The sequence below is a fragment of the Pinus tabuliformis genome, chromosome 9 (assembly GCF_031772625.1).
Source record: "Pinus tabuliformis cultivar Carrire ecotype Pingquan chromosome 9, CPIR1, whole genome shotgun sequence".
Lineage (NCBI taxonomy): Eukaryota > Viridiplantae > Streptophyta > Pinopsida > Pinales > Pinaceae > Pinus > Pinus tabuliformis.
Window position 1 is genome coordinate 818,112,820 of NC_142307.1, and position 25,748 is coordinate 818,138,567.

General features: G+C 41.0%; 1 protein-coding gene across 2 annotated transcripts in view; it reads left to right on the forward strand.

Annotated features, from left to right (window-relative positions):
* Positions 1 to 25,748, forward strand: part of LOC149151304 (indigoidine synthase A family protein) — a 351,057-nt gene that overhangs the window by 64,344 nt on the left and 260,965 nt on the right. For both annotated transcript variants that reach the window (XM_089438524.1, XM_089438525.1), the window contains exon 4: positions 19,525 to 19,635. In XM_089438524.1, the coding sequence (XP_089294650.1) occupies positions 19,525 to 19,635 (111 nt within the window). The remainder of the gene's footprint in view (positions 1 to 19,524; positions 19,636 to 25,748) is intronic.

Below are 25,748 nucleotides of genomic sequence, written 5' to 3' on the forward strand. Positions count from 1 at the left end.
TAATTATTTTAATATCTCCTTAACCGGGTAGAATCTGCCCAAACCATTTTTGGGTCTTGGATATTTCATGCGCTTTAGCCTCTCCACCAATTTTCATGGCTAGAGCACATCCGATGCTACCCCAAATCAACAGTACTCACCTAGGTGTAGCCATCGAATCCATGTTCTCTGCTGCCTGATCACATAGTTCCGAAGATAACCCTCCAACCATTTGCTAACCCTCTCAGTTTGGCCGTTAGTTTGCGGATGGTAACTCAAGCTAGGAGTGAGTTCAGCACTGTAACGACCCATTTATAAAAGTTAAGAAATAATAAAAATAATTAGTTAATATAAAGTTATAAACTTTATATTTAAAATAATATTAATAAACTTCATATTTAAAATATATATGTAAATCAAACCTTATATTAAAAATACAAATCAAACTTTATAATTTAGAATTTGAATACCAAAATCAATTAAATTAAACGTAATAGGATTTAAGGGCAAAAACCATGTAAATAAAGTGAATGAGTCATAATGAACTGAGGGATTAGCTTCTGGTCTGAGAGACGTGGACAGGAGCGTGGCAACAGGGAGGCAGGCGGTGGTTGCATGCGGGAGGGCGGCCACCGCCAAGCCCGTGGTTAAAACTGGAGGTCTGAACCGAGAGGAGGGAGGAAAAAACGGAGTTTGAAACCAGAGGAGGAATTCAGCAGTGAGAGAGCTCTGCCATTGGAAGAGCTTTAATCCGTCTGAGGTTCTGGGCACGGGGGACAGTGAGCTTCTGTTGGGAAGCTTGCTGGATTGAGCAGCCAGGCTCTGCTCAGTCTGGCTGGGTGGAAATTGGTCTTCCGGTAATTGGATTAGAGTAGCCGCAGCATCATCACCAGAGCAGGCAGCAGGCAACAATTCAGGTAGGTATTCTAAATATTTTACGGTTCCTGTATTTCAGTTTTATTTTTCGGTTCTTACACATGGTATCAGAGCTGTCGTTCGAACCCTTCGGGACCTCACAGGCCCTACACAACCGAAAATATATATATTTGCTCTGTCAAATTCTGCAACGTAGTTAAAAAATTGAATCATATTAAAAACCAGGGTTCTCGTTATTCCTGTCTTTTTGCAAGTTTCGTTCTTCCAAGACTCTTTCACTGCAAGGAGACCTAGATGACATCTCTGTGATGCCCATCCGAAGCACAGAGTAAAAGATTAATTGACGCTTCGCTCTCCCGGCTCTCTCGCGGACTGAATGCAGGAATGGGTATTAATTGTGCTAGGACCTCGTGCTAATTGGACTTTCTTAATCAGCGCTATTGAGTGTATATAAAATCCGAAGTTTTGGTTGCCTGAGGTTATATCTTGTCCGAGACTGCCAATCGAGGTGCAGGAATGTGTCCGAAGTTGCCACTGCTTGCTCCTATACCCATCCGAATTCTGCCCTCCTTAGATGTGGATCTCTACTCAATACCCATGCGAAATCTCAGAGAGGAAATTGCGAGTTCTGTACTTGTCATCTGCGGATACCCTAGACAGGTATTTATAGTGGTTGGTCCTCGGACGTATGGTAGCTATAGAGTCCGGCCTTTACCTCAGCCTCTATAGCTAGGGTTTTATCCAAAGTTTTGCATTTCTTCCTAAAGTGAGGACACTGACCCGGTTACCCGAATCTTACTTTCGTTAGATGCTTGGCTTTCACCTCAGAGAATTCGCGAAAGGGAAAATGAAAGATGTGGTTGGCATTGGGAACCGCATTTTCCATTTTTGAGTCGATGAAGCCAACTGGTCCGGATACTAGCTTAGATGATGCTACCTCTGCCGCTGGTGATATCTCCGTTTTTTTTTTGTGGTGCCCTTGTTGCCTTCTCCACTGCTGATAGTTCGACCCGGTTTATGAAATTGCTTCCGCGTATGTCTCGAGTTCAACCTGCCGCAAGCTCAACCAAAAGGAAGTGCAAATATGGAACCAGAACAATCTTAATTTTTCTGATGATTTGTCCTCCTGTTTTGGAGCCGACTATAACTAGTGAACCGACATGTCTTTTTATCCAAGCCGACATGACAGGAAACCAAGTGTTTGATGCCCTAGCTGACAGCAAATTGGTAGATGGTTGTGTGCAAAGACAAATGGTTAGTTCTTGATATATTTGATATCATCAAACTGTGAAAGTTCAATGAAAGTTCATGAACCATGGAAGTAGGTTGCGTTAGTTTGTTTAAAAAAAAAAAAAAAATGTTTCAGCAAAACTTAATGGAAATTAACATCATTGTAAGATTGTGTAAAGGACCCATTTAATTTATGTTCGATTATATTTGAAAATCATCCCCTATATTGTCAACAAAATTAGAAATGTCTTTCACACAGTAATATGTTTGTCTTTGATATAACGCAGCTTTTCTTTTGTCTGATCCTCACAGTATTGTAAGGACATCAAAATCATTTTCTACATGACAAACTGTCTAAATGTCTCTATCTCCATAACCTTTTCAGACAATTACCGCTTACCATGGATTCTAATAAACAGTCCCTAGGAAGTGACGCACAGTGGCTCCTCTGTCAAATTATTATCCATACATATTTTGATAAAAGATACCCAGTTTTACTCTCTGCACATTTCATGGTGTTCTACCTGAGCATCTTGAAGCAATACATCACACTAAACTGGTAGCATTATAATTATTGTGCTATGTGCTAATGGTCATTTTTACTAATTAAAATGGATTGGTATACAACCTCATGTCTCAGTAACCTTGGATTTTGTGAGCAATTATTTTCTGTAGGATCAACGTGAAGAAATTATTCGTATCAGAAATTATTATTTCTGATACTTGTCAATATTTAGTTATTGGAGACTACGTTATGATAGATGTACAGCAGCATAAGATAAAATATAGAAACAAAATCTTGTGCAAATAAAACACAAAAAAAAAGACGTCACAAACTGTGTAAAAATTGATTTATCAGAAAATAAGAAAAAAAAAATAATTTTTGGGGACATATCACCTTAGAATCTCACCAAGTGAAATTGGTAAGCCAATGCAACCATTTCATTATCTTGTGTGTATAGTGCTCCTTTCACTATTTTTTTCATCACTTAAAAATAGTGCCACACTAAACTATGACTTCTTGTAAGATAGAACTTCTGTCAGTGATGACTCGGACATGAAGCAAGGTACCTCTTCAGGTGGTTCTGGTTGGTTGAAGTCTGTTATATATCCTTCAAATGGCAGAAGCACAAGCTCTCATAAACTCACCTTCCTCCAGACACTACCATAAAACTGCAATTATTGGCACAGATCCTGCATCAGAAGTGTCCAAAATGATTGCATAAGCCTTGCACACATAGGGCCAGTCATGACTGTCACTCCAACTTGCTTTGGCCTTTTTCTTCTTAAAATAAATTTGTCAATACATCCAGACCATCCTCTACCAGGTTCAAACAAGACTGAGCAAAAGCCATGCCAAGTGAGGGGAGAACTGCCCAACATCTGCCACAGTGGTTTGACCCTCTAAAAATTTAACTTGAATATATTTTTTCATTTCTGTAACAAGAAATAAACTATCCAGAGCAGCATCATCGATCCCTCCCATCTGAACTTTTTCAGTACAAGGATCTTCAAACCACATTTGCATCAAATAAATCTCACGAGTAACTTCATCTTCAGGCATATCCTCATCGCAACTTCCCAAATCTGCATCATATTCTCCAATTAAATCTTGAGTAGCTTCTACGGAGTTTAGTATTCTTGTAGTGTCAGGCATCATAAAGAAATCTATCAATTTACAAATGGAAGCATGGGCTAAAGCTAGATCTTCTTCAAAGCTGGAAGATGTGAAGTGGCTTTTCAAATCTAGACAAACTTCTGTCACTAAGTTTTATGTTAATTTGTTAATGGGATTGTGGGACATGACCCTTGGGTCATCATCAAATTTCATTGTGAGGCTTGTATTACTGTTTGCTCATGATGTAATTGTGTCATCGTTGCCAGCTATTCCTTTGCCTTGTTGTTTGAGTATTCTTCCTCAGGGACAGCGAGGATCACATTTCAGTGTTAATGGGATCATGGAACATGACCCTTCCGTGGCTGTCATCAAATTTCAGTGTGAGGCCTGTATTATTGTTTGCTGATGATGCAATTGTGTATTGTCATGTTTGCAAGCTATTGCATTCCCTTGTTGTTTCAGTATTCTTTCTCAGGAATAGCAAGGATCACATATTCAATGGTCCTCAAAATTTCATTATGCTGTTTATCTTTTACATGAACAGAGTCATATACAAAATCATGCCTCATAATCCGTTGGCAGTCAGACAGAGACTGGAGTGCTGGAACATAAGTTTATGGTTAATGGAGGAAGTTTTATCCCTGCCACAATTCTCAGGACTTTCACCCACCCCAGTTACATGCTCTTAACTTGAGGAGCTTCTTTTGACCACTCTTATAAAATTTTAGGATCATTCTGTGAAGCATATACAATGTGCAAGTCCTCGAGCTGTCTGAAATAAAGCCTGATTGCAGATTTTCATCATGTGAAACCCTCTCCACACTGCATCCTCCTCTGCATATTGACAGGAATGTTTAGGATCTATACTTGGTAATAGTGCCTTTGGTCTTCGGTCACTTGAATTTCAAGTAGGATACTGTAGAAACATTAAAGGAACCATTTTGCTACCTTGCCTGATCAACTGCAATATGTAGGCCACCGAACTACATTTTATATACAATTTGACTATTGATCTAAATTTATCCTTCAGTTTGACCCCAACCTACATTTATTGTATGGTAGACTGCTGAAATGTATCTCTCCTAGATTTTAATCATGACATGCCTATGGTAAATTTCTCGGCTAAAGTTCATACTAATATGGAACCAGAACGATCCTTCATTTATATATATATTATAGGTTTAATCCATATCTAAGTAATATAGTCAAAATATAAATATGTATGCCCTTCTTTAAAAATAATAACGCGATTGAGGTGTGACGGGTATGTTGTCGATAATCATTATAACAAGGCGTATAACATCTTCATTTTGTGAATGTTATTTAGTAATAAATTTTAGATGATACCTTAGGAGCTAATGACCATACACTTCTGCATTATTCATATTAGGATAGAATACCCTGCATTAGGAAAAGGAGGTCGCGAGATCACCCTCCTTGAACTCAGTACCAGTAAGATCCGCCTAGCGGGTAAAAATAGCAAAACTATACCCGTTTATGAATGTGAAGTTGCAAAAGAAAATTATATGTTAAAATTCGATTGTCTACCTCAAGATTTTTTATAAAATTTTATGATATGTTCAGGGACCATTACAAATGGTAAGGACTTATGAGCAACGATGACGTGATCGGGCAGCGTCACCACCATTAATGCCGCCACCGTCACCATCATCGTCCCCATCGCCACCACCATCACCATCGTCACCACCTAGATCGTTATCAACGTCAAACGCCGCAACGCCAGAGTTGACTGTGATAATGAACTCTTTGGAAGCCTTATTGGAGACATTAAAGGAATCAACTAAGGCTAAAACCAAAGAGGAATTTCAGCATGTAGCCACCAGTTCAGCAGAACCAAATAATTATGAGCCCAGAAGACCGAAAGAAGACATTTCCAGGGAGCTTCAGAAAATTAGACTCCCAGAATTCTCAGGAGGTCGAGCAGGTGAGTGCGCTGAAGCGTGGTTAGAAGGAAAGAATCGGTGCTTTAGGTTAAGAAAATATTCTTCTTCTGCAAAAACAAAAATTGCCGTATTTCAATTAAAGGAAAGCGCCTTGATTTGGTGGGGAAATCTGGAGAAGCAGTTACACCTTACATCGGATAATGTCCCTTGGGAACTATTTGAAGAAAGGTTCCGCGCAAAGTATTTACCTCCATACTTTCAACAACAGCAAGCCAGAGCCTTTCATACATTAATCCAGGGAAGTAAAACGGTGGAAGAGTACGAGATAAGGTTTATGGAGTTGGTAAAATACATTCACTACTTAGACTCTGATGAACGTCAAGCTGAACGCTTCATATTTGGGTTAAATCCTCGCATCAGAGCCTTGGTAAGCATGTGGAAACCATCATCAGTAGCCAAGGCATTTGAATGTGGTCGTTATGCAGAAGAACATCTTGGAATCAAAAAAGATATGGGGTCATCGGGGCCTATCCAACCAGGATTTCCAGGAAAGACACCCCGAAACTTCTTCAGAGAAGGTGGCTCGAGGTCACCTTACGATAACAGGTTTACCCCAAGAAATGTGGGGACAAGAGCTTCCATGGCAGTAAACACTATAGCCGCGGAATCATCAAACACCAGTCCATGGACATCTCGAGCGGCTGCCACTAGGGGAAGAAATTCGAGAGGAATCAACATGAGAGGACGAAACTCGTTCTCTAGAAATTCACGTCCCGATTCAAGAGGATCAACGCAGCTTAATTGTTGGAGATGTGGGGGACCGCATTTTCAACGTGATTGCCCAGAAGCCTCGTCAAATATATTGCATAGGACTGGAGAGGGACCAATATCAAACAACCAAGGTAATCATAGAATTCATGCAGTAATCAGCAACGACCAAGCAGCACATCAACCCACTATAGCAGGATCTTCAGGTATGGGACAAGGGAATCGTAGCGGTCGAACCATTACGTATACTGGAGCGTAGGGTTCGACAGCTGAGGAACCGCTTGGTGGACCAAGCTAAGGTCCAATGGGACAAATATAGCCCTGGATCAACAACTTGGGAAAATACAGTGGACATATGTCAAAGATACCCTAATCTATGTCAATTTTGAAGAACTTTAAACTATGTTTAGTATATATTTACTTCATTGCAATCAGAGACTCCGAAACATTTTGAATGATTATAGATAAACGTGAAGTTTTGTGACATAATATATGTTTAACTTCTACTGGTACATGGATACCAAAACGATATATGTTGTTGATTTTACTAAATTATAGTTGTCAAAGTAAGGTTTAAAGCAGTTAAATGATTTTACTTCTGATAGAAATTAAGATATCTAAATTATAGTTGTCAAAGTAAGGTTTAAAGCAGTTAAATGATTTTACTTCTGATAGAAATTAAGATATTATAAATCTGTTTTATTTATACATGTCAATATGATCAATGGAGTAGAAATCAGGGAATAAATACATTTTTGAAAGGCAAACAACATGCATGAAATTGGTAAAATATGTTATACTGTAGTGACATATGTGAATAATACATGAGTACTTTGATTATGCTGATGCACATTTTACGAATGCATGGATAAGTGTATGATTGCAGATAATAAACAGTTACCGGGATGACCATGTGATGACAGAACCTCAGAACAATTAAAGCTCCAAGTGATTCTATGATAGGGTGTTAGCCCTAAGTTCTATTGGGAGGGGTGGAGGTGTTGCCCACCGTTTATCCTCCGAACCCTGGAGTCATGGGAGGACTGTGTGAACCACGCTCCCCTAGACGTGTGATGATGACTGCCAGATGCCTACTGGGAATCAGGTTGGTATAACCGACGCTGTCACCTTAGAGTTTATGAATGGCCGAGTCAGTAAAACTGACGCCATGGCATACTCCAGTAGAGGACGGATAGGATGGGAGCGGAAGAGATTAGGAAGGATAGGTTGATTTTAGAATAGCTTGGGAACCTGGATGGAGCACGATATGTCCATTAAATCGTAAACCTAAAATTCTAATTTTGTTTTAGTCTCTTGATATTAAAATAAAATTTTAAACCTAAGAAGGGGGTACTAATTACTATCATAAGTGATCAGATAAGATAAAACTCTAACTTCGGGACGAAGTTTTCTGAAGGGGGAGTGTATGTAATGACCCATTTATAAAAGTTAAGAAATAATAAAAATAATTAGTTAATATAAAGTTATAAACTTTATATTTAAAATAATATTAATAAATTTCATATTTAAAATATATATGTAAATCAAACCTTATATTAAAAATACAAATCAAACTTTATAATTTAGAATTTGAATACCAAAATCAATTAAATTAAACATAATAGGATTTAAGGGCAAAAACCATGTAAATAAAGTGAATGAGTCATAATGAACTGAGGGATTAGCTTCTGGTCTGAGAGACGTGGACAGGAGCGTGGCAGCAGGGAGGCAGGCGGTGGTTGCATGCGGGAGGGCGGCCACCGCCAAGCCCGTGGTTAAAACTGGAGGTCTGAACCGAGAGGAGGGAGGAAAAAACGGAGTTTGAAACCAGAGGAGGAATTCAGCAGTGAGAGAGCTCTGCCATTGGAAGAGCTTTAATCCGTCTGAGGTTCTGGGCACGGGGGACAGTGAGCTTCTGTTTGGAAGCTTGCTGGATTTAGCAGCCAGGTTCTGCTCAGTCTGGCTGGGTGGAAATTGGTCTTCCAGTAATTGGATTAGAGTAGCCGTAGCATCATCACCAGAGCAGGCAGCACGCAGCAGTTCAGGTAGGTATTCTAAATATTTTACGGTTCCTGTATTTCAGTTTTATTTTTCGGTTCTTACAAGTACCCACTAATCGGAAAAGCGCCTTCCAAAACGCTCCCATGAACCGACTATCTCTGTCATTGACTATGGTTTTAGGGAGTCCATGCAAGTGAAAGACTTCCTTGAAGAATAACTCGGCCACCTGTGACGTTGTATACCAGGTTGGTATGGCGAAGAAGTGCGCATATTTGGTCAATGGGTCTACCACCACAGATAATCCTTCCCCTGCACCACTGGGAGCCTCGTGATGAAATCCATGGAGATACTTTCCCATTTCCCCTCGGGAATGGGAAGTGGCTGTAACAACCCAGCTGGGTGAGTCAACTCTTCCTTGTTCATTTGGCAAGCCTCACACTCTTGCACATATCTCAGAACATCTCCTTTGAGGCCTTTCCATGTGAACCGCTCTCTTACTATCATGTATGTCTTTCGGAAACTGGTGTCCTGAAAGTGGGGAGTCATGAGCTGTGTGGAGAATCCTTTCCTTCCACTGCGAACTTAACACCAAGAATATACCCCCCTTGTAGTAAATGACCTCAACCATCACCCTATAGCGCTCATCAGCGTGAATGCCCTACAATATCTCGTATGCCCTCTAGTCCTTATAGTACTCCACCAGCAACTGCGCCTTCTAGTCATGGCAAATGCTCATGAGTGAAAGTGACACGAGCCTCCTAGATAATGCATCCGCCACTATGTCGTGCTTGCCCTTCACATACTCAATGTTGATATCGTAGGCCTGCACCTTACTGACCCACCTCTTCTTCTTGTCATTGAGGACCTACTGTCCCATAATGGCGAAGACTATTGTGGTCCGTCTTCAACCGAAATCTGTTGCCCATTAGGTACTGCCGGAATTTGGCCAACGCATGCATGATGGCCAACATCTCCTTGTCGTAGATAGAGTACGACCTCTCATGTGGGAGGAGTTTCCGGCTCTCAAAAGCAATGGGGTGTCCATCCTGAGACAATATTGTGCCAACCCCCTTACCTGATGCATCGCACTCCAATGTGAATGGTTGCGTGAAATCCGGAAGTGCCAACACTGGGCAGCTGCTCATCACCTCCTTGAGGTGATCAAATGCTGACTGTGCTCTGTCTGTCCATGTGAAAGCCCCCTTTTTGTCAAATCTGTGAGGGGAGCTGCTAGCTGTGAGAAACCCTTCACGAACTTCCTGTAGTAGGTGCATATGCCTATGAATCCCCTCATCTCAGTCACGTTCCGGGGCTTAGGTTAATCCTGGATGGCCCTGATCTTCTCCTTGTGCAACCTCACGCCATATGCGCCAATGATGTTTCCCAAGTAGAGCATATCTGTCAGCCCAAACTCACACTTGGACAACTTGGCGTAAAACTGCTGCTCCTCTAGAATACGTAGCACCACCTCCAGGCTCCAAGTGCTGCAAATGCTCCTCGCATGTGCGGCTGTAAATCAAGATATCGTCGAAGAACACCAACACAAACTTCCGCAACTGCCCACATAATACATGGTTCATGCATGACTAGAAAATGTTAGGTGCGTTGGTTAGATTGAAGGGCATGACCAAGAACTCAAAGTGCCCATAGTGGCACCTAAAAGCCGTCTTGGGGATGTCTTGATCCCTCACTCGGATCTGGTGGTAGCCCGAGCGCAAAACTATCTTAGAGAAGTACTTGGCTCCTCTAAGGTCATCCATCAACTCATCAAATGCGTGGGATGGGGTATCTGTTCTTCAATGTCTTCTTGTTGAGCGCCTTGTAATCAATGCACATATGTAGGGGCTTGCTTGAACGTTGGAAAGTACGACTTGCTTGTAACTCCAGAAAATTCCCTCCATAACACTCCAAAAATGTTGAGATACTCTTCCCCAAAACTCCCCTTATCTCTCCCGGCAAATACTTTCCCCACAACTTGACCCACAAACTCCCACGTGTGCCTAGTGAGAGACTTTTGCACTGGCCTTGGGTGCTGTAAATCGTACTGCTCACAAGAAGCAAGCTCCTATTCCCAAACTTCTCCCAAAGGCTAGTGTCCCCCTGAAACTCCTTCACCAAAATTCTACTGGCAATTGCACCCTGGAAGATCCCTGAAATGGCTTCCACGTGTTCCCTTCCTGTGTCCTCCTAGAATACGCACTCGCTGACTGATGGGTGAGTGTTATACTCTAAAACCTCTCCAACACTCCTCCAGAATGGTAGAATGGAAGCACACTAGGGTGGCACTTGTGGTCCACCAAAGAGAGGGTGAGTTCTCTGCTTGGAAAACTCGTTGCTAAACAACAAGTGACCTGGCTAAGCATCTCGAGCAACTGAGTTGAGTTCGATATGCATAAAGATACCAAATATGTCTAGGCCTCTTCTATTAATAATCCGTGGGCCTCTTTTCCCCATGTCGGCCCCTCCAACTAGCATTTCAACTTTCCCTTCTTGGCAATTCGAACTATCCTTTAAGGCAAGTGCGTGTTTCCTCATGTGGGTGGCCCCCACGCTTCACCAACAAAATATTTTGGCCTCCTTTTCCTTCCAAAGTCTTTTCCCAAAAATTTTATGGGTCCCATGGCTTCCAAAATTGTCAAAATTGTAGAACAATGAACTTGTGACAAATTAATTTAGGAAGGGACATTACAGAGGACGAAGTGCAAAATCTTGTAGCTGGAAAGAAGAACACCCTACCTTGATCTCGTTGACCTTGGGAGGAGCTGTCTTGCTCTAGGAAGGTCTCAGGAGGAAGTGGGATTAGGGTTACTATGGAAGTTGCAAGGCCGAAATTGCGGTCGAAGTTGCAGGACGAGTTGCAGTATTGAAGCTGGCAAGTCGAAGTTACAGTTTCAAGCTGGTTGGTGCAAAATTAGGAAAATACTTGTTGGAGGGCTGAATTGGTACTTGGAGAAGGACTTGGTCTAGGGTTTGGGTCGCTGTGTCTCATTTTGAAACAGATTCTATAATAAGAGTTGAGTTTACTGAGTTTTCCCTTTGGAGGGGTTTTTCCCTGGCTAAGAGCCTAATTTTTGTGTCCTCTGTTGTTGCTGTTTTGTTCTTGAAATTTGTTTGATGAAAAGATCTAACTAAAGAACATAATAAGATTAACTAAACTCACAAGCAAATATTAAGGTCAAGGAAAATGAGATTTAATAGATGCCACTTTGCATTTTCCAACATCAAGGACAACGCAAGCCTTAGATAATCTCATCTCCAAAGCTAGAGACGTAAAATGAACACCTAGTTAGGTATAGGAAGATACCCCTTCTACCAATGTCACCTTTATAAGAGTGACCATCTGGCAATTTTTTGTTGGACATATTGAAAGTCATGATCTTCTTTTTTGCAAAGTTTAGCTTCTAGACCAAGGTTGTAATAGAATATCCTCAGAATGTGAAGATGTTGGCTCATGTTGCTTCAATAAATTGAGACTGATGTCTGCTTGCACCAATATAAAATTTTGGTTGTGTTATGGGAATCGCAGGTACATTGTCTGTACCATTGTTTGGTGCAATTCACAATTTTATTTGGATTTGATTGGGTGGAGCCACCTTGGGTAATGGAAATGCTAATTCAAGGTGAAATAAGATGAGCAGTGGAGGCATATTAAAGAATACTCACTAGCATGAGATAAGCAAGCTACAAGAGGTTTATGACATACAAATAAGTTATAGTGATAGATGGGTATAGGAGCGAAAAGTTCACCTTGAGAACTTGTCCACTTTCAAAGTGAACTTTTGCCCTTGTGTACCCATCTGTCACTGGCCTATTTGTCTATCATAAACCTCCTGTAGTGTGCTGTCCCATGCTGGTTAGTGTAACTCATCTTTAATATGCCTTCTCGATAATTTTCCAAACTTTTTCCCTCCTGTAACTCATTTGTCATTGGCTTATTTTTCTGTTCTAAACTTCTTGTAGCTTGTTGTACCATGTGGGTTAGTGTAACTTGTCTTTGATATGACTCCACTGTAATTTAAATGTTCCTGCTCATTTATTCATAATGCTTTCTTTCGAAATTTCAATATTATGTGCTATTTATAAAATAGCATATCTATATATATATATATATATCTCGCTGTTCCATGCTGGTTAGTGTAACTTGTCTTTAATATGCCACTATTGTAACTAAAATGTCCCTGCTCATTTATTCATAATGCTTTCTTTCAAAATTTCGATATAATGTGCTACTGATAAAATAACACAATATATATATATATATATATATATATATAATGTGTAGGTATGTATTTGTAATATCTTGTTTCTCTATTTCCAAAATTTTGGGGGGTCAAGTTTTCAGCACTTCTTGAGAAAAAGTCAGAAAGCTTAAGTGCAATCCAAGTGAAACTTACAGACCGGCCATTGTCACCTCACCAACTCTCTTCTCACTTTAGGTCGACTCTACTCTGGCTCAAAGGGGGCTTCCCTAGGTTAAGATCTCTGAAACCAGATTCGCTCTTAGAGGGCGACGTGTCCGAATCCGTCGAATACAGTACGATTCAACCTAAATAGTGTCCGGATTTCGTGACACGTCGTGTCCAATTGGGACACGCCGAATCTGGATCATGTCCCGATCAGACACATTGTGTCCCGAAATTCGGAGACGAATCTAGAATTCTGGGACTTGCGCAGCCAATAAAGGGCGGAAATGACTCTTTTTTTCCTCATTTGCTGTCATTTCTTTTGCAATAGTTGAGCTGTGGGTTTGCTGTGAGGATTTTGGAGCAAGGAGCCAAGGGTGTGGAACGTTTTCAAGGAGATTCAAACAACTGGTAAGTGCATTTCCTCTCTATTTTTTTGCATTTGTATTACAATAGTTTGTATATCATTTCTTTTAGAAATTTGTGCATTTTTTGTTTATTTTTTTTACAGTATTCATGGCTCAATCAAGGGCAGCAGGTAAGGGGCAAAGGAAAGGGAAGAATGTTCCCATTGGAGACGCCCCTCCTCCCCCAATATCATCAGAGTCTGCTGCAAGTAATGTTGAGGGAAGACTTCCTCCTAAAGGTAACATTGAGAAATATCCCTTATGGAAATATGTCACAAGAGAGGATGGGTCAAGCAGCAAGGGGAGGGGAGGAGGCAATGTGAATTGGAGATGCAACTTTTGCCACAATACTTTCACGAGCACATATTACCGTGTGAAAGGCCATTTGTTGGCTTTACCAGGTTGTGGAGTTGGAGCTTGTACACAAGTTTCTTTACAAAAGAGAAAAGAATTGGAAAAAGAGTTCACTGTTGGTATGGCAAACGTGGCTGCAAAATAAAAAAAAAACCAAGAATGATGACCCCCTTCCATTTTTTAGGAAAGGCACCAACAAATTTCCATTTGAGAGTTCTATTGGGGGACAAGCAGCAAAAGGAAAGACAATTTCACTTGGTCCAATGGACAATATTTTTCAAAAAAAGAAACGGGAAGAGCTTGATCTCACCATTGCCTTTTTTTTCTATCAAAACTTCATATCCTTTAATGTTGCACGCTCACCTCTATTTATTGAGATGTGTCGAGCTCTAACTCACGGGTCTCCATCATGGTATGTGCCTCTCGGTTTAGAGAAGCTTAGAATGACATTGTTGACGAAGGCAAAAAAAGAGGTGTAAAAAATGCTTGAGCCTAGTAAAGCATCATGGCCAATATCTAGGGTTAGCATTGTTTCTGATGGATGGACAGATCCAACACTACACCCACTCATCAACTTCATGGTGTCTTCCTTGAATGGTTCAGTTTTCTTGAAAGCAATGGATACACTTGGAGAATACAAGGACACACAATTTATGGGTGAGTTGTTTATTAAAGTTATTGAAGATGTAGGTGTTGATTCTTGTGTGCAAATCATTACAGATTATGCACCTGTTTGCAAGGCTGCTGGCATGATTGTGGAAGCTAAATATCCACAAGTGTTTTGGACACCTTGCATTGTCCATTCATTGAACTTAGCACTGGAATCCATTGCTTCTAATGTACTTTGGATTGGTAACATTATTGAGGATGCATGGCATATCCGTAACTTTGTGCAAAATCATACAAATGCCCTCACTATCTATAAGGAATACAACAATCTATCATTGTTGAAGATCGCTGATACACGGTTTGCCTCTTCACTCGTCATGTTGAAGAGGTTGAGGGAGGTCAAGACCGCTCTTGGGGCCATGGTTATTTATGAGTTTTGGTCTTTTTGGAGAAAGACAGATTAACTAGCCTCTAAAAGAGTGAAGGACACAATGCTAGATGATGCTTGGTGGGAGAGGGTTAGATCTAATTATTCAGATCATGGATCCTATCATTTCTTTGCTTTGATTTGCAGATACAGACAAACCCATCCTAGGAGAGGTTTATGAGGGATGGGATTCCATGATTGAGTATGTGAGGAGCATTATTATACAAAATGAGTGCCTCGAGTATGAGACATCACCAGAGGCCTTCTGTGGTACTATACAGGATATTCTTGTCAGCAGTTGGGACAATAATTGCACACCTTTACATTGTTTGGCTCACTCGTTGAACCCAAAAATACTATAGCCATGAGTGGCTGAATGGTGGACCTTCCTGCAGATTCCCTCCTCACATGGATGGTGAAATATCACAGGGGAGGAAAGATGCATTCAGGCAGGTTTTTCAGGATAGAGCATTGCTTGATGAGGTGGAGGATGCCTTTGCAGAGTTTTCCATTGGCACTGGTCAATTTGCAGGATATGATGTGATTAGAGACAGGTGGCTAAGAAGCCCTATTCTTGGTGGGCAAATCATGGGGCAACAAGCCCTCCTCTACAACGGTTAGCTATGAGGCTCCTCTCTCAGGGGACTTCATCCTCTTGTTATGAGAGGAATTGGAGCACATATGGGAATTTGTATAGTGTTAAGAAGAGTAGGCTTGAGTAGTCCAGGGCAGAGACAATGGTGTATGTGCACACCAACCTTCGTCTTATTTACAGGCAGAGGGAAGAGTGGTTGAAGGGAAAGACAAAGATGTTGGGTGCCTTTCCTGATGATATGGGTCTAGACAACAGTGTTGAGTTGGCATTGGCCAACATGGATCTCAATGATCCAGTGCTAGAGCCTGTTAGAGTTGATGATGGTGATATTGTAGAGGGGTCATCCTCCACACTAGCAGATGCAGAGACGACTATGGATATAGGGGAGGAGGAGGATGCAGAGGAGATCAGTGATGACCATGATGATGAGGACAATGATGCTGATTTTGATGATGACTATGAGGATTGATGACTCATGAGTCATGGGCTACCTACTACCTTGAGGCTTGTATAACTGTAGTTGTTTTGTATTTTCTATTTCTATTTTCCATTGGCATTGCACTACCTATGTAACACTTTTTGATTTTGATGACTTAATGAGAAAACTACAACTGTCAGTGTCTTTATCTTACTATCTTGTCTTTCTCCTATTGGATCATTGATGAATTGAATATGGATTATGATTTATCTTTTATGAATTTTGAATTTATGATTCATTGACTTATCATTTATGTGACATGTATTTTAATTTTGTATGTACTATGCCTGCTATAATGTTACTAACTTACTTTGTAAACAGTAAAACTTACATCTAGATGAAGATCTATGTTTGAAATCAATGAATTTGTATCATTAATGAGAATTTGTGTAAGAAATATGTAATTTTTAATATATATATATATATATATTTTAAATATATATATGTATATATTTTTAATAAAATAATATATAACGTGTCCTGTTATGGGGGGTCAACGTGTCCAAATCCGACACGCGAATCCCGGTATCCGACGAATCCCGAATACCTGTGTCAGGTTACTTAGGTTAAGATTGGTAGGATTTAAGGCAATGTGTTCCAAGGTGATATGAAGAGTAAATCCAATAAATTGGTTCTGGAAGAATTTTAAGTTATGAAAGTTGATGGGAGGACTGGAGACTAGTGTCTTTTCATTGGGAATATAGAGTCAACCAGTTCTCCCTTGAGAAAGTATGAATGGATCCAGGGTGATGACTAGGGTTGTCCACTACTAACCCTAGACGACCACCTTATACATTTACATGCTCATAGATAACTTCAAGGGAAGACGCACCACTAGAAATCTTCCTAGGGTTTACAAGAAAGGATCTATTCAAGAACAATGTAAAGGGAATTCACCTTCACCACTAGATAAGTAATAGACTTAGAGAGACCATTTACTCAAGCAATCTTTGTTCATCCATAAACTTTTGCCATGAAAATCAATGAAGTTGCAAAAATTCATCCACAAATATTCTCCTCAATGAGGTGAATTAGCATTCCATCCATAGCACCAAATCCAATACAAAATAACTCCAACAAAATTTCAGAATTTGTTTTAAGGGATTTCTTCCCTAATCCAACCATGAAAAATGATGAGGAAGTGCATTTCTATTTATAATGGGATGTTTAACTTCTTTTACAACAAAATAATGATATTTCAAATGAAAACCTCCTAATCTAGCATAGGGAAGGGTAAAAAACCTCTTCACCAATTAGTTAGTCTAAAATATACAAAAAATGGTCTTTTCATGCCAAATGTACAATAATATACACTGAATAGCTCCCCAAACAGGGCACCTCCATCACTAATTGAAAAATGGGCTTCAACATGCAGCATTCAACCTCCAAAGGCCCTTCAAGGTGAATTCCGTCTCAAGAAACACACGCAAGCTCTCCAATTTTTTCTCGGAGTCTCCTTTTGAGTGCAGAAGTGGGATTCCCAAGTGAATGCTAATCCTCAATGGTGGGTCTCCTCCACCAATCATGCCAATAAAACTCTCAATTCCTCCTTCAAGGGTGGATGTATGGGCCTTCATCATGCCAAACATTCTCCCAGCTGTGGATACATCATTACCTGAACCAATGTTAGGGCTTGTATAAGTTGGCCCTGATCTTTGGATGCACATGTTGGTTCAAATCTGAGCTCAGGTTGGCCCCACCAAATTCTGTTTCAATGTTTACACATGTAAATATACATCAACCTTATTTCTTCAAAATCATCTCAGTCTATGGGGCAACTCTGTTTCAGAGTCAGATTGCACATCTGATGACCTTTAATCATCAAGGAAAAAGGACTAAGGCTTTGACCATGAGCATGCTTACAAAGTAAAAGAACCTTTGCCTAGAATTTCCTTTCAAGCTACAGAATACCAACACTAGTTTCTTGAAAAGTATCCCTCAACATTGCTACATCCCTGGACCTTTTTGTGGATTTGGATTGCTTTAGATATGATTCTGGACCTGAGGCATGATCATCAATATGATAAAAGTTATTACATCGCGGAACAATCTGCAGTGTACAATCTCCAACCACTTCGTAGAATGCGTTCCAGCCTTGTATGTTGCATCTTTCTCTAGTGTTTGGAGTTGCAAATTAGGACTTCCTTGCTTCTTGAAAAGAATCATACAAGAATTTTCTTTGCACTTTTAGTTTCTCTTGTAAAAGTTTCCAGTGATTACGATATAACAGGTCTAAAGCAAAAAAATATGAACTTGCACTTTGATGTCACTGACTATAACATCTGTGGGCATGAGTGCTGAAGACCTGGAAGGGCGAGATATATTTTTTTTGTCTTTCTTGATCAAATGCAACAGCTTCGGAACAAATGATTTTACATACGTTTTCTTGTATCTTGCATTAAAATCTACAATATCCAGAAACTTCCCTGTATTACACTCAGCATTCTGACTGCAAATCCCAACAGACCCAGAATCTATGCACTTTACTTATCATATTTATACTCACAAGTAAATTTCATGTCCTGAAATTTACCCAAAACCTCTGAAACCCCGCTTTTGTAGGTTTGGCCAAGTCCAACGTAAGACCAACAAGCATCCCCAAGATAAATGTAAGACCAACAAGCACCCCGAAGGTAAATGTACTAACTCAGGTGACTTAAGAAAACCCAGGTCCCACAACACTATCTCAGCCAAAAATTTCCCTTCCTTGGTCAACATGCCTAACATAGGCCTCTGTAATAATTCGGCTGTATTGTGGCATTTCTTCAGGCAACATCCCAATGAAACACAGTATGGAATCTTATGCAACTTTCACACATAGACAAACTTGACCTCCCTTCTTATTTCAACTTCAAAGACTTTTGTCAGAATTCTGAAAGCATATATCAAACCCTCAGTTGCGCAAATGCTTCATTTGGTGTAGAATTTGGGCCAGCACCCATCTCCTTTGCTTGACATGTCCTTCCGCAGGTCTCACAACCTATACATGATTCAGTCCATCCAAAACCTTCGCACAGAATCACCACAATCAGATTTTGAATCAGTAGTGACTAGTAAATCATCATCAATCCCATCCACTTGGGATCCAGGAAACACATCCTCATGATTCCTGTTGGTCCAATTGCCTTGTGCAGGATATACATAGCTTTTCACAACATCTCGTTTCATCCCATGCCAGATTAATGGATAACAGGACTCTCAAGTGACATGACCCTAAACCTGATTGTTTTTCTATCAAAACGGGTGAATTTTATTTCTGGCAACAGAAAAAGTGCATGCACTCTATTTGAAGTTGTTATATATCTCTTTTCAAGGTGTTGAACTACTTGCTGTTATTCTGAACAACTTCTCTATGGATCTCAATAGGCCTTGCTGGTGAACTTATGGACTCTATCTAACATGGCAACTGGCTGATGATTTGTGAAAAATTCTCAACAGAAGGGGATAGGAAAGTTGCCAAGGATGATTTAACTAGCAAAAGATCCATTTTTACGGCAGCTTTGTGCAAGGGATGTTTATGGGAAATTTTGAGACTGCATTGCTATAAACTAATTCTCCTAAATAGAATAACTCTCAAATTATTTCCATTTATTAGATTGAGTTATGAAGAAACTGGATAACCAATATCATTTTGTTTATCTGTCTTGAGAGTCTTGTGAACAAAATTTATGAAATTAAAGAAGGCTACATTGTTGGAGAATCAGGGCTTTGAACATTTTGTCTTCTGCATTTTGATTTTGTTTGGGAATCTTCCATGTATCTTACTATAAAATTTTGTTAAACAACTTTTCTCTGCAATTGTCTGTTTTGGCATCATACACTTTCATCTTTTTGATTTTCTCTCTTTCAATTTTGTTGTGATTGTTTTGTACTAGGTATGCCATACCCACAGAATTTTGAGACTGCAAAGCAGGTTGAGATGATTGTGAAGGAGAATGGAGCTGTTCCTGCAACAATAGCGATATTGAATGGAATTCCTCATATAGGTCAGTTCTATAAATCTGAAGATCTTTTGCTTAAACTACTAATACTAAAGAATTGAGATAGTGACTAAATATCTATGATTACCTCTAAGACACCGATAATGTCAAAAGCTTGCTCAAAGAATGGTATTGTATACATAATTTTGGGTGACGATACATGGAAGACGAGCTCCCTTAAGCAGAAAGGGTGACTTTTCATGAGAGTGCAACATTTCTTTTTCCATGTAACAAAGCACCCTACCCTCCACCCCGTATGCAAGGGTAAGATATTTTTCAGGGCTTACAGCCGTTCAACAACAAGCTCAAAGCCATTACAACTATATACTCCTTATGAGCTCATCATGTCACTTGTAGGAATTGAACCTGGGTAGGGAGTATAACAGTCATTCCTCTCAACCACCCAAGATAAACCCAAATGACAAGAGTTCAAAATGTCCTCTCCTAATCTTACATGCAATCTGTTACATCTTTGGAAGTTTCCATCTAGTCTATTCTTCCCCTGATTAAGAGTTGATATCTAAATATACACACTTTTGAACTTGATACAAAATATAGAAAAAGATACATCGATGCATTATGCTTAATGGGAGTACTTAGGAAATATATATTACTATGTGCTCATTTCCTCTATGCTTAGTGGAAATCATCCTTAATTTCAAAATGATTTTTGGATGCATTATGCTTAATGGGAGTACTTAGGAAATATATATTACTATGTGCTCACCATTTCCTCTATGCTTAGTGGAAATCATCTTTAATTTCAAAATGATTTTTGGATCCCTCCTTGCGTTAGTTGTATTGTTTCTGGTGAATATTTATTTTGTACTAGGTTCATATGAGCTGTCCACATATAGTACTATCAAAAGCTTAAGTGGCATTTCAAATTCCTGGTTTATTTGAACTACTTCCAAAAAATGGCTTTGAGTATGCTGTCAGCAATATAGTAGATATATGCAGCATGTATTTGCTCAAGAAGATTGGTATCGTGTAGTCTTGCATTTAAAAGGTTGTTATTGCTGTGTAGGTCTTACTTCGGGTGGTATTGGCCTATTGTAAACATGGATGAGTTGTGTAGAAACTTGAGTTAGTCATTGGGTGGTAGCCACATTGGCCATTAGTGTTGCTTAGAAAAAAATTAGTTGCATTGGTTGTTGGCCAATAGTCCTAGTAAGAGTATGAAGTAATTATGTTGCAAGTTATGTTGGCCATTGGTTCTACTAGAAGCACAGAGGATTTTTTTTGTTAACTGTGTTTGTGCTAGGGTTAGAGCAAGGTGGAATTAGGTAAATTTTACTTGTGGGTACACAGGGCTTCCTTTTTATGTGATGATGTATCTTGGCAAGAATGCATTGGGCATATCAACTCGAAAATGTAGAATCATTGGTCATTGGCATTAGTGATCACTGATGGCACTGGAGCAAAGATGAGCTTCTTACAAAGTCATGTCTTTAGTATTGTGGGGGCAAGATCTAAGTGGTCATGCTTAAAATATTGAGACATGGGATGTTGGAATTTCTAATTCTAACCCGTTAGAAACCCTTCATGTACTTTCTGATTTATTCATACCTACTTGTTCTGTTAATTAACAAGTTATTTACCATGTAAATACTGGAAATAAATACAAGTACATGCTCAACACATTACATATTATCAACTGAAGGAAACAAAACAAGCACACAAGTGACACCGTTGTTTTTGGACCAATTTCCCCGGAAAAACCCAATGCGGGAAAACCGGTGCAACTATCTGAGGGTTTTATTATTATGCAGTTTCTGAATATAATCTAGGTGCCAAAATCGGCTCACCCAACAGAGAATAATCTCAGCAGTAGTACCTCTCCTTCGGAGACAGATGCTCCGGCTAAAACCCAGATAAACACTCCGACAGCTCCTCAACTCCAATCTGCTCCACGAAAAACCCCAACGTCAGCCTCTTCTACCCTCTGCGTCAGCGTTCCTGGCAGTTCTCGGCAGTTCCAGCTTCTGCCCTCTGTGTCAGCGTTCTCGGTAGTTCTGGCTTTTGCCCTCTGCATCACCTTTCTCGGTTTTTCCGGTAGTTCTCGGCAGTTCCGGCTATTCCCGGCAGTTCCGGTTGTTCCCGGCAATTCCGACTTTTGTCCTCTACGTCAGCTTTCCTTGCTATTCTGACAGTTCCCGGCTGTTCTCGACAGTTCTGACGTTTGCCCTTTGCGTCAGCTTTCTAGTCTATTCTGGCAGTTCCCGACAATTCTGGCTTCTGCCCTTTGCGTCAGCTTTCCCGATTGTTCCGATAGTTCTCGACAGTTCTGGCTGTTCCAGCTTCTGCCCTCTGCGTCAACTTTCTAGGCTGTTGCATTGATCCTCCTGGCATTATCTCTGCCTCTCTGCTTCTATATTCACTGCCCTCAGCTGCAACTCTAATCACTCTCTCGACTTCCTGAGCAACCCCTGCCCCAGAAAGTCGAAATCTTGATCAACTCGGTGTGTTCTCCAAGTGACCCTCAAGTCTCCTCTTACACATTTCTTGTTGAAAAATCAATGACCAAGATTAAGTCCCTAATCAATGGCTAAGATTAGATCTGGCTTGATCCATGACTTTTGGACCGTTCTAACACAATTTTATATTAATTCACATTAATACTTTATTTTCCCTAAGTTTAGACTTAGGGACTCCATTAAAAAGTATTAATTATTTTAATATCTCCCAAAGTGTTTAGAATTTGCCCAAACCCTTTCTGGGTATTAGAGATCTCATGTGCTTTAGCCTCTCCACCGAATTTTGTGGCTAGAGCACATCCGATGCTACCCCAAATCAACACTCCCTCTTAGCGAGGACTATGCTCTAGCAATACTCCTCACTAAGTATTACTCTGATCATCCAACATTGGTCCCTGATGCTAGGCCTGCTTCCCATCATCTGCATTGCTGTATCTCGTACTGCCACCCATGGCTTTGCCATTGCCGCTACTGCATCTGTATGACAATTCCCTCTGCATTCGCGCTGCTGCCCATGGCCCTGCCACTGCCACTGCTGCGTCTGCACTGCATCCCCTCTCATCATGCTACATAGTGCTGCCCATAGCATCGCCACTGCTAACTGCTGCACTGCAACTCAGTTACTGAGAAGTAAGTAACTGATCTCCCAACTCTAACATCTCTGTCAGGCTAGAGACACTCTGGATGCTGAAGCTCCCTCTGTCACTGACACGTGCTCCCTCTTTGACCTCTGCGCTGATGCAACAACTCCCTGCATCTCGCACCGTTGTACACCTCTGTGTGCCATCCTGCACTGGTGCAACACTCCCGTGCCTCTCGCACTATTGCAGCCTGCTAGCCTCACACTGTCCTGGGAATCCTGCACTGTCGCTCCCTCTGCTGCTCCATCCTCATTCGTCTCTACCGACATTTGCCAGTACTGCTACTTCTCATTGGGGCTCTCGTAGCAAGGTATAATCCAAGAGGTTGGGTACCTCGAGGATCCTGCCCCTCATCGCCTATAGTCCACCTGATTACAGCTTGATGTCTCCCCACTTCTTCTCAAGTGGCACATGAGTACTCATGGCACAATCATCATTCCTAAAGGCGAAGGCCTTGATATGATGTTCATCTAGAATGGACAGGATCCTAGCCTTCAAGACCACAAAGTTGGACGCTCTGTCCAGCCTATCTTGATCCCTCATCCCATTCATGGCCATCTCTCTACTCTTCTCTGTCGACTCCTCCGAGTCTCTCTACTTCCCACCTGGAAGTTCTTGGTTTGACTCCTGCTGAGTCTCTCTACTTCCCATCTGGAAGTTCTCTGTTCGACTCCTCCGAGTCTCTCTACTTCCCGTCTGGAAGTTCTCTTCTGGACTCCCTCTGAGTCCCGATTTCCCTCCTGGAAATCCTTCTACCAACCATCAAGTTGCCCCTCTTCGATCATCTGTGCAACTACACCACTGATCTGGATTCCTTGGCTAGAAATCCGCCTTGGCAGCAACTCCCTCCCCTTGGTCTTGCCCTGTTAGGTACTGTTCTGACTATAGTACCCCACCAGCTTCACTCTGCAACTTACCCACAACCTCCTATACCCCAACAATTGAAGGATTGAGCCACTTGGCTTTGCACAATCCCGACACCGGCAAATCAGCTCCCCCAACCAATTGCGTCAACCCTCCTGGCCTCTGCGTGGCTCTGCATGAGCCTAATTCTGCCTCCCTTAGCCTTTGCGTTGTCTTTCTTCGGCTCAGAATGATGACGCAGTCCCTCTGCGTCACTCCTTCCTCTATCGCTTTCTGCAATGATCAACTCTGCCAGTCGAGACAATTGATTTTTGCTGCTGCTACTCTGCTTGGCTGATGTCTTCAGTTCTCCTGTGATCTGCAACCACGCTCTGATACCATGTTGGAATTTCTAATTCTAACCCATTAGAAATCCTTCATGTACTTTCTGATTTATTCATACCTACTTGTACTGTTAATTAACAAGTTATTTGCCATGTAAATACTGGAAATAAATACAAGTACATGCTTAACACATTATAGATCATCAACTGAAGGAAACAAAACAAGCTCACAAGTGACACCGTTGTTTTTGGACCAGTGTCTTCGGAAAAGCCCAATGCAGGAAAACCGATGCAGCTATTTGAGGGTTTTATTATTATGCAGTTTCTGAATACAATATGGGTGTCAAAACCGGCTCACCCAACAGAGAATAATCTTGGCAATAGTACCTCTCCTTCGGAGACACATGCTCTGGCTGAAACCCCGGATAAACACTACGATAGCTCCTCAGCTCCAATCTGCCCCACGAAAAACCCCAGCGTCAGCCTCTTCTGCCCTCTACGTCATCTTTCTCGGCAGTTCCGACAGTTCCTGACAGTTCCGACAGTTCCGGCTTCTGCCCTTTGCGCAAGCTTTCCCGACTGTTCTGGCAGTTCCCGGCAGTTCCGGCTTCTGCCCTATGCGTCAGCTTTCCCGACTGTTCTGGCAGTTTCGGCTTTTGCCCTTTGCGTTAGCTTTCCCAGCTATTCCGGCAGTTCCCAGCAGTTCCGGCTTCTGCCCTCTGCGTCAGCTTTCCCGGCTGTTCTGACAGTTCGGGCCGTTCCCGGCAGTTTCGACTTTTGCCCTCTGCCTCAACTTTCCCGGCTGTTTGGACAGTTCCCAGCAATTTCGGCAGTTCCCGACAGTTCTCGCTGTTCCCGACAGTTTCGGCTTTTGCCCTCTGTGTCAGCTTTCTCGGCTGTTGTGTTGATCCTTCTGGCACTATCTCTGCCTCTCTGCTTTTGTATTCACTGCCCCTCAGCTACAACTCTGATCACTCTCTCGACTTCCTCAGCAAAACCTGCCCTAGAAAGTCGAAATTTTGATCAACTCGGTGTGTTCTCTAAGTGACCCCCAAGCCTCCTCTTATATTTTTCTCTTGACCATTCTAACACAATTTTATATTAATTCACATTAATATTTTATTTTCCCTAATTTTAGACTTAGGGACTCCATCAAAAATATTAATTATTTTAATATCTTCCAAACTGTTTAGAATCTGCCCAAACCCTTTCGAGGTATTGGAGATCTCATGTGCCTTAGCCTCTCCACCAAATTTCATGGCTAGAGCACATCCGATGCTACCACAAATCAACATGGGACTTGTTTTAATATGCACTAACAGGCCCAGGAATTCATTGTATATATTGATCTCATAAACTTGCTAGAACCATTTGGTCTGAATTGCTTTGATATGCACTAACATGCCCAAGAATTTGTTGAATATTTGATCCCATAATCTTGCTAGAACTATTTGGTCTAAATTGGAGAACAAGGACAGTGTTGGGATTGGATCGAGGTCCTTGGTAGAGTTTGTTTGTGGCTTCCAAGAGGATTGTGGATCCAAAATATGAACCTGTAGGATAAAGCTCTTTTAGTTACTCATAATTGTTGTTTTCCACATCCTATGCACCTGTAAGTGGACAAACAGAGGATGTGGCCAAGCAAGAAGACAAGCTAGCTTGCCCTTGTAGATTGTGATGTGCTTGAAATAGAGTTCTTTCGTCCATTGCTAGAGATATGACTATTAAATTCCCGCTTGCTTAAGTTCCTTCCTTCTTTTCCATTCATCATTTTAGGGCCTTAGGCTCACCAAAATCTGAATAGAAAACATAAG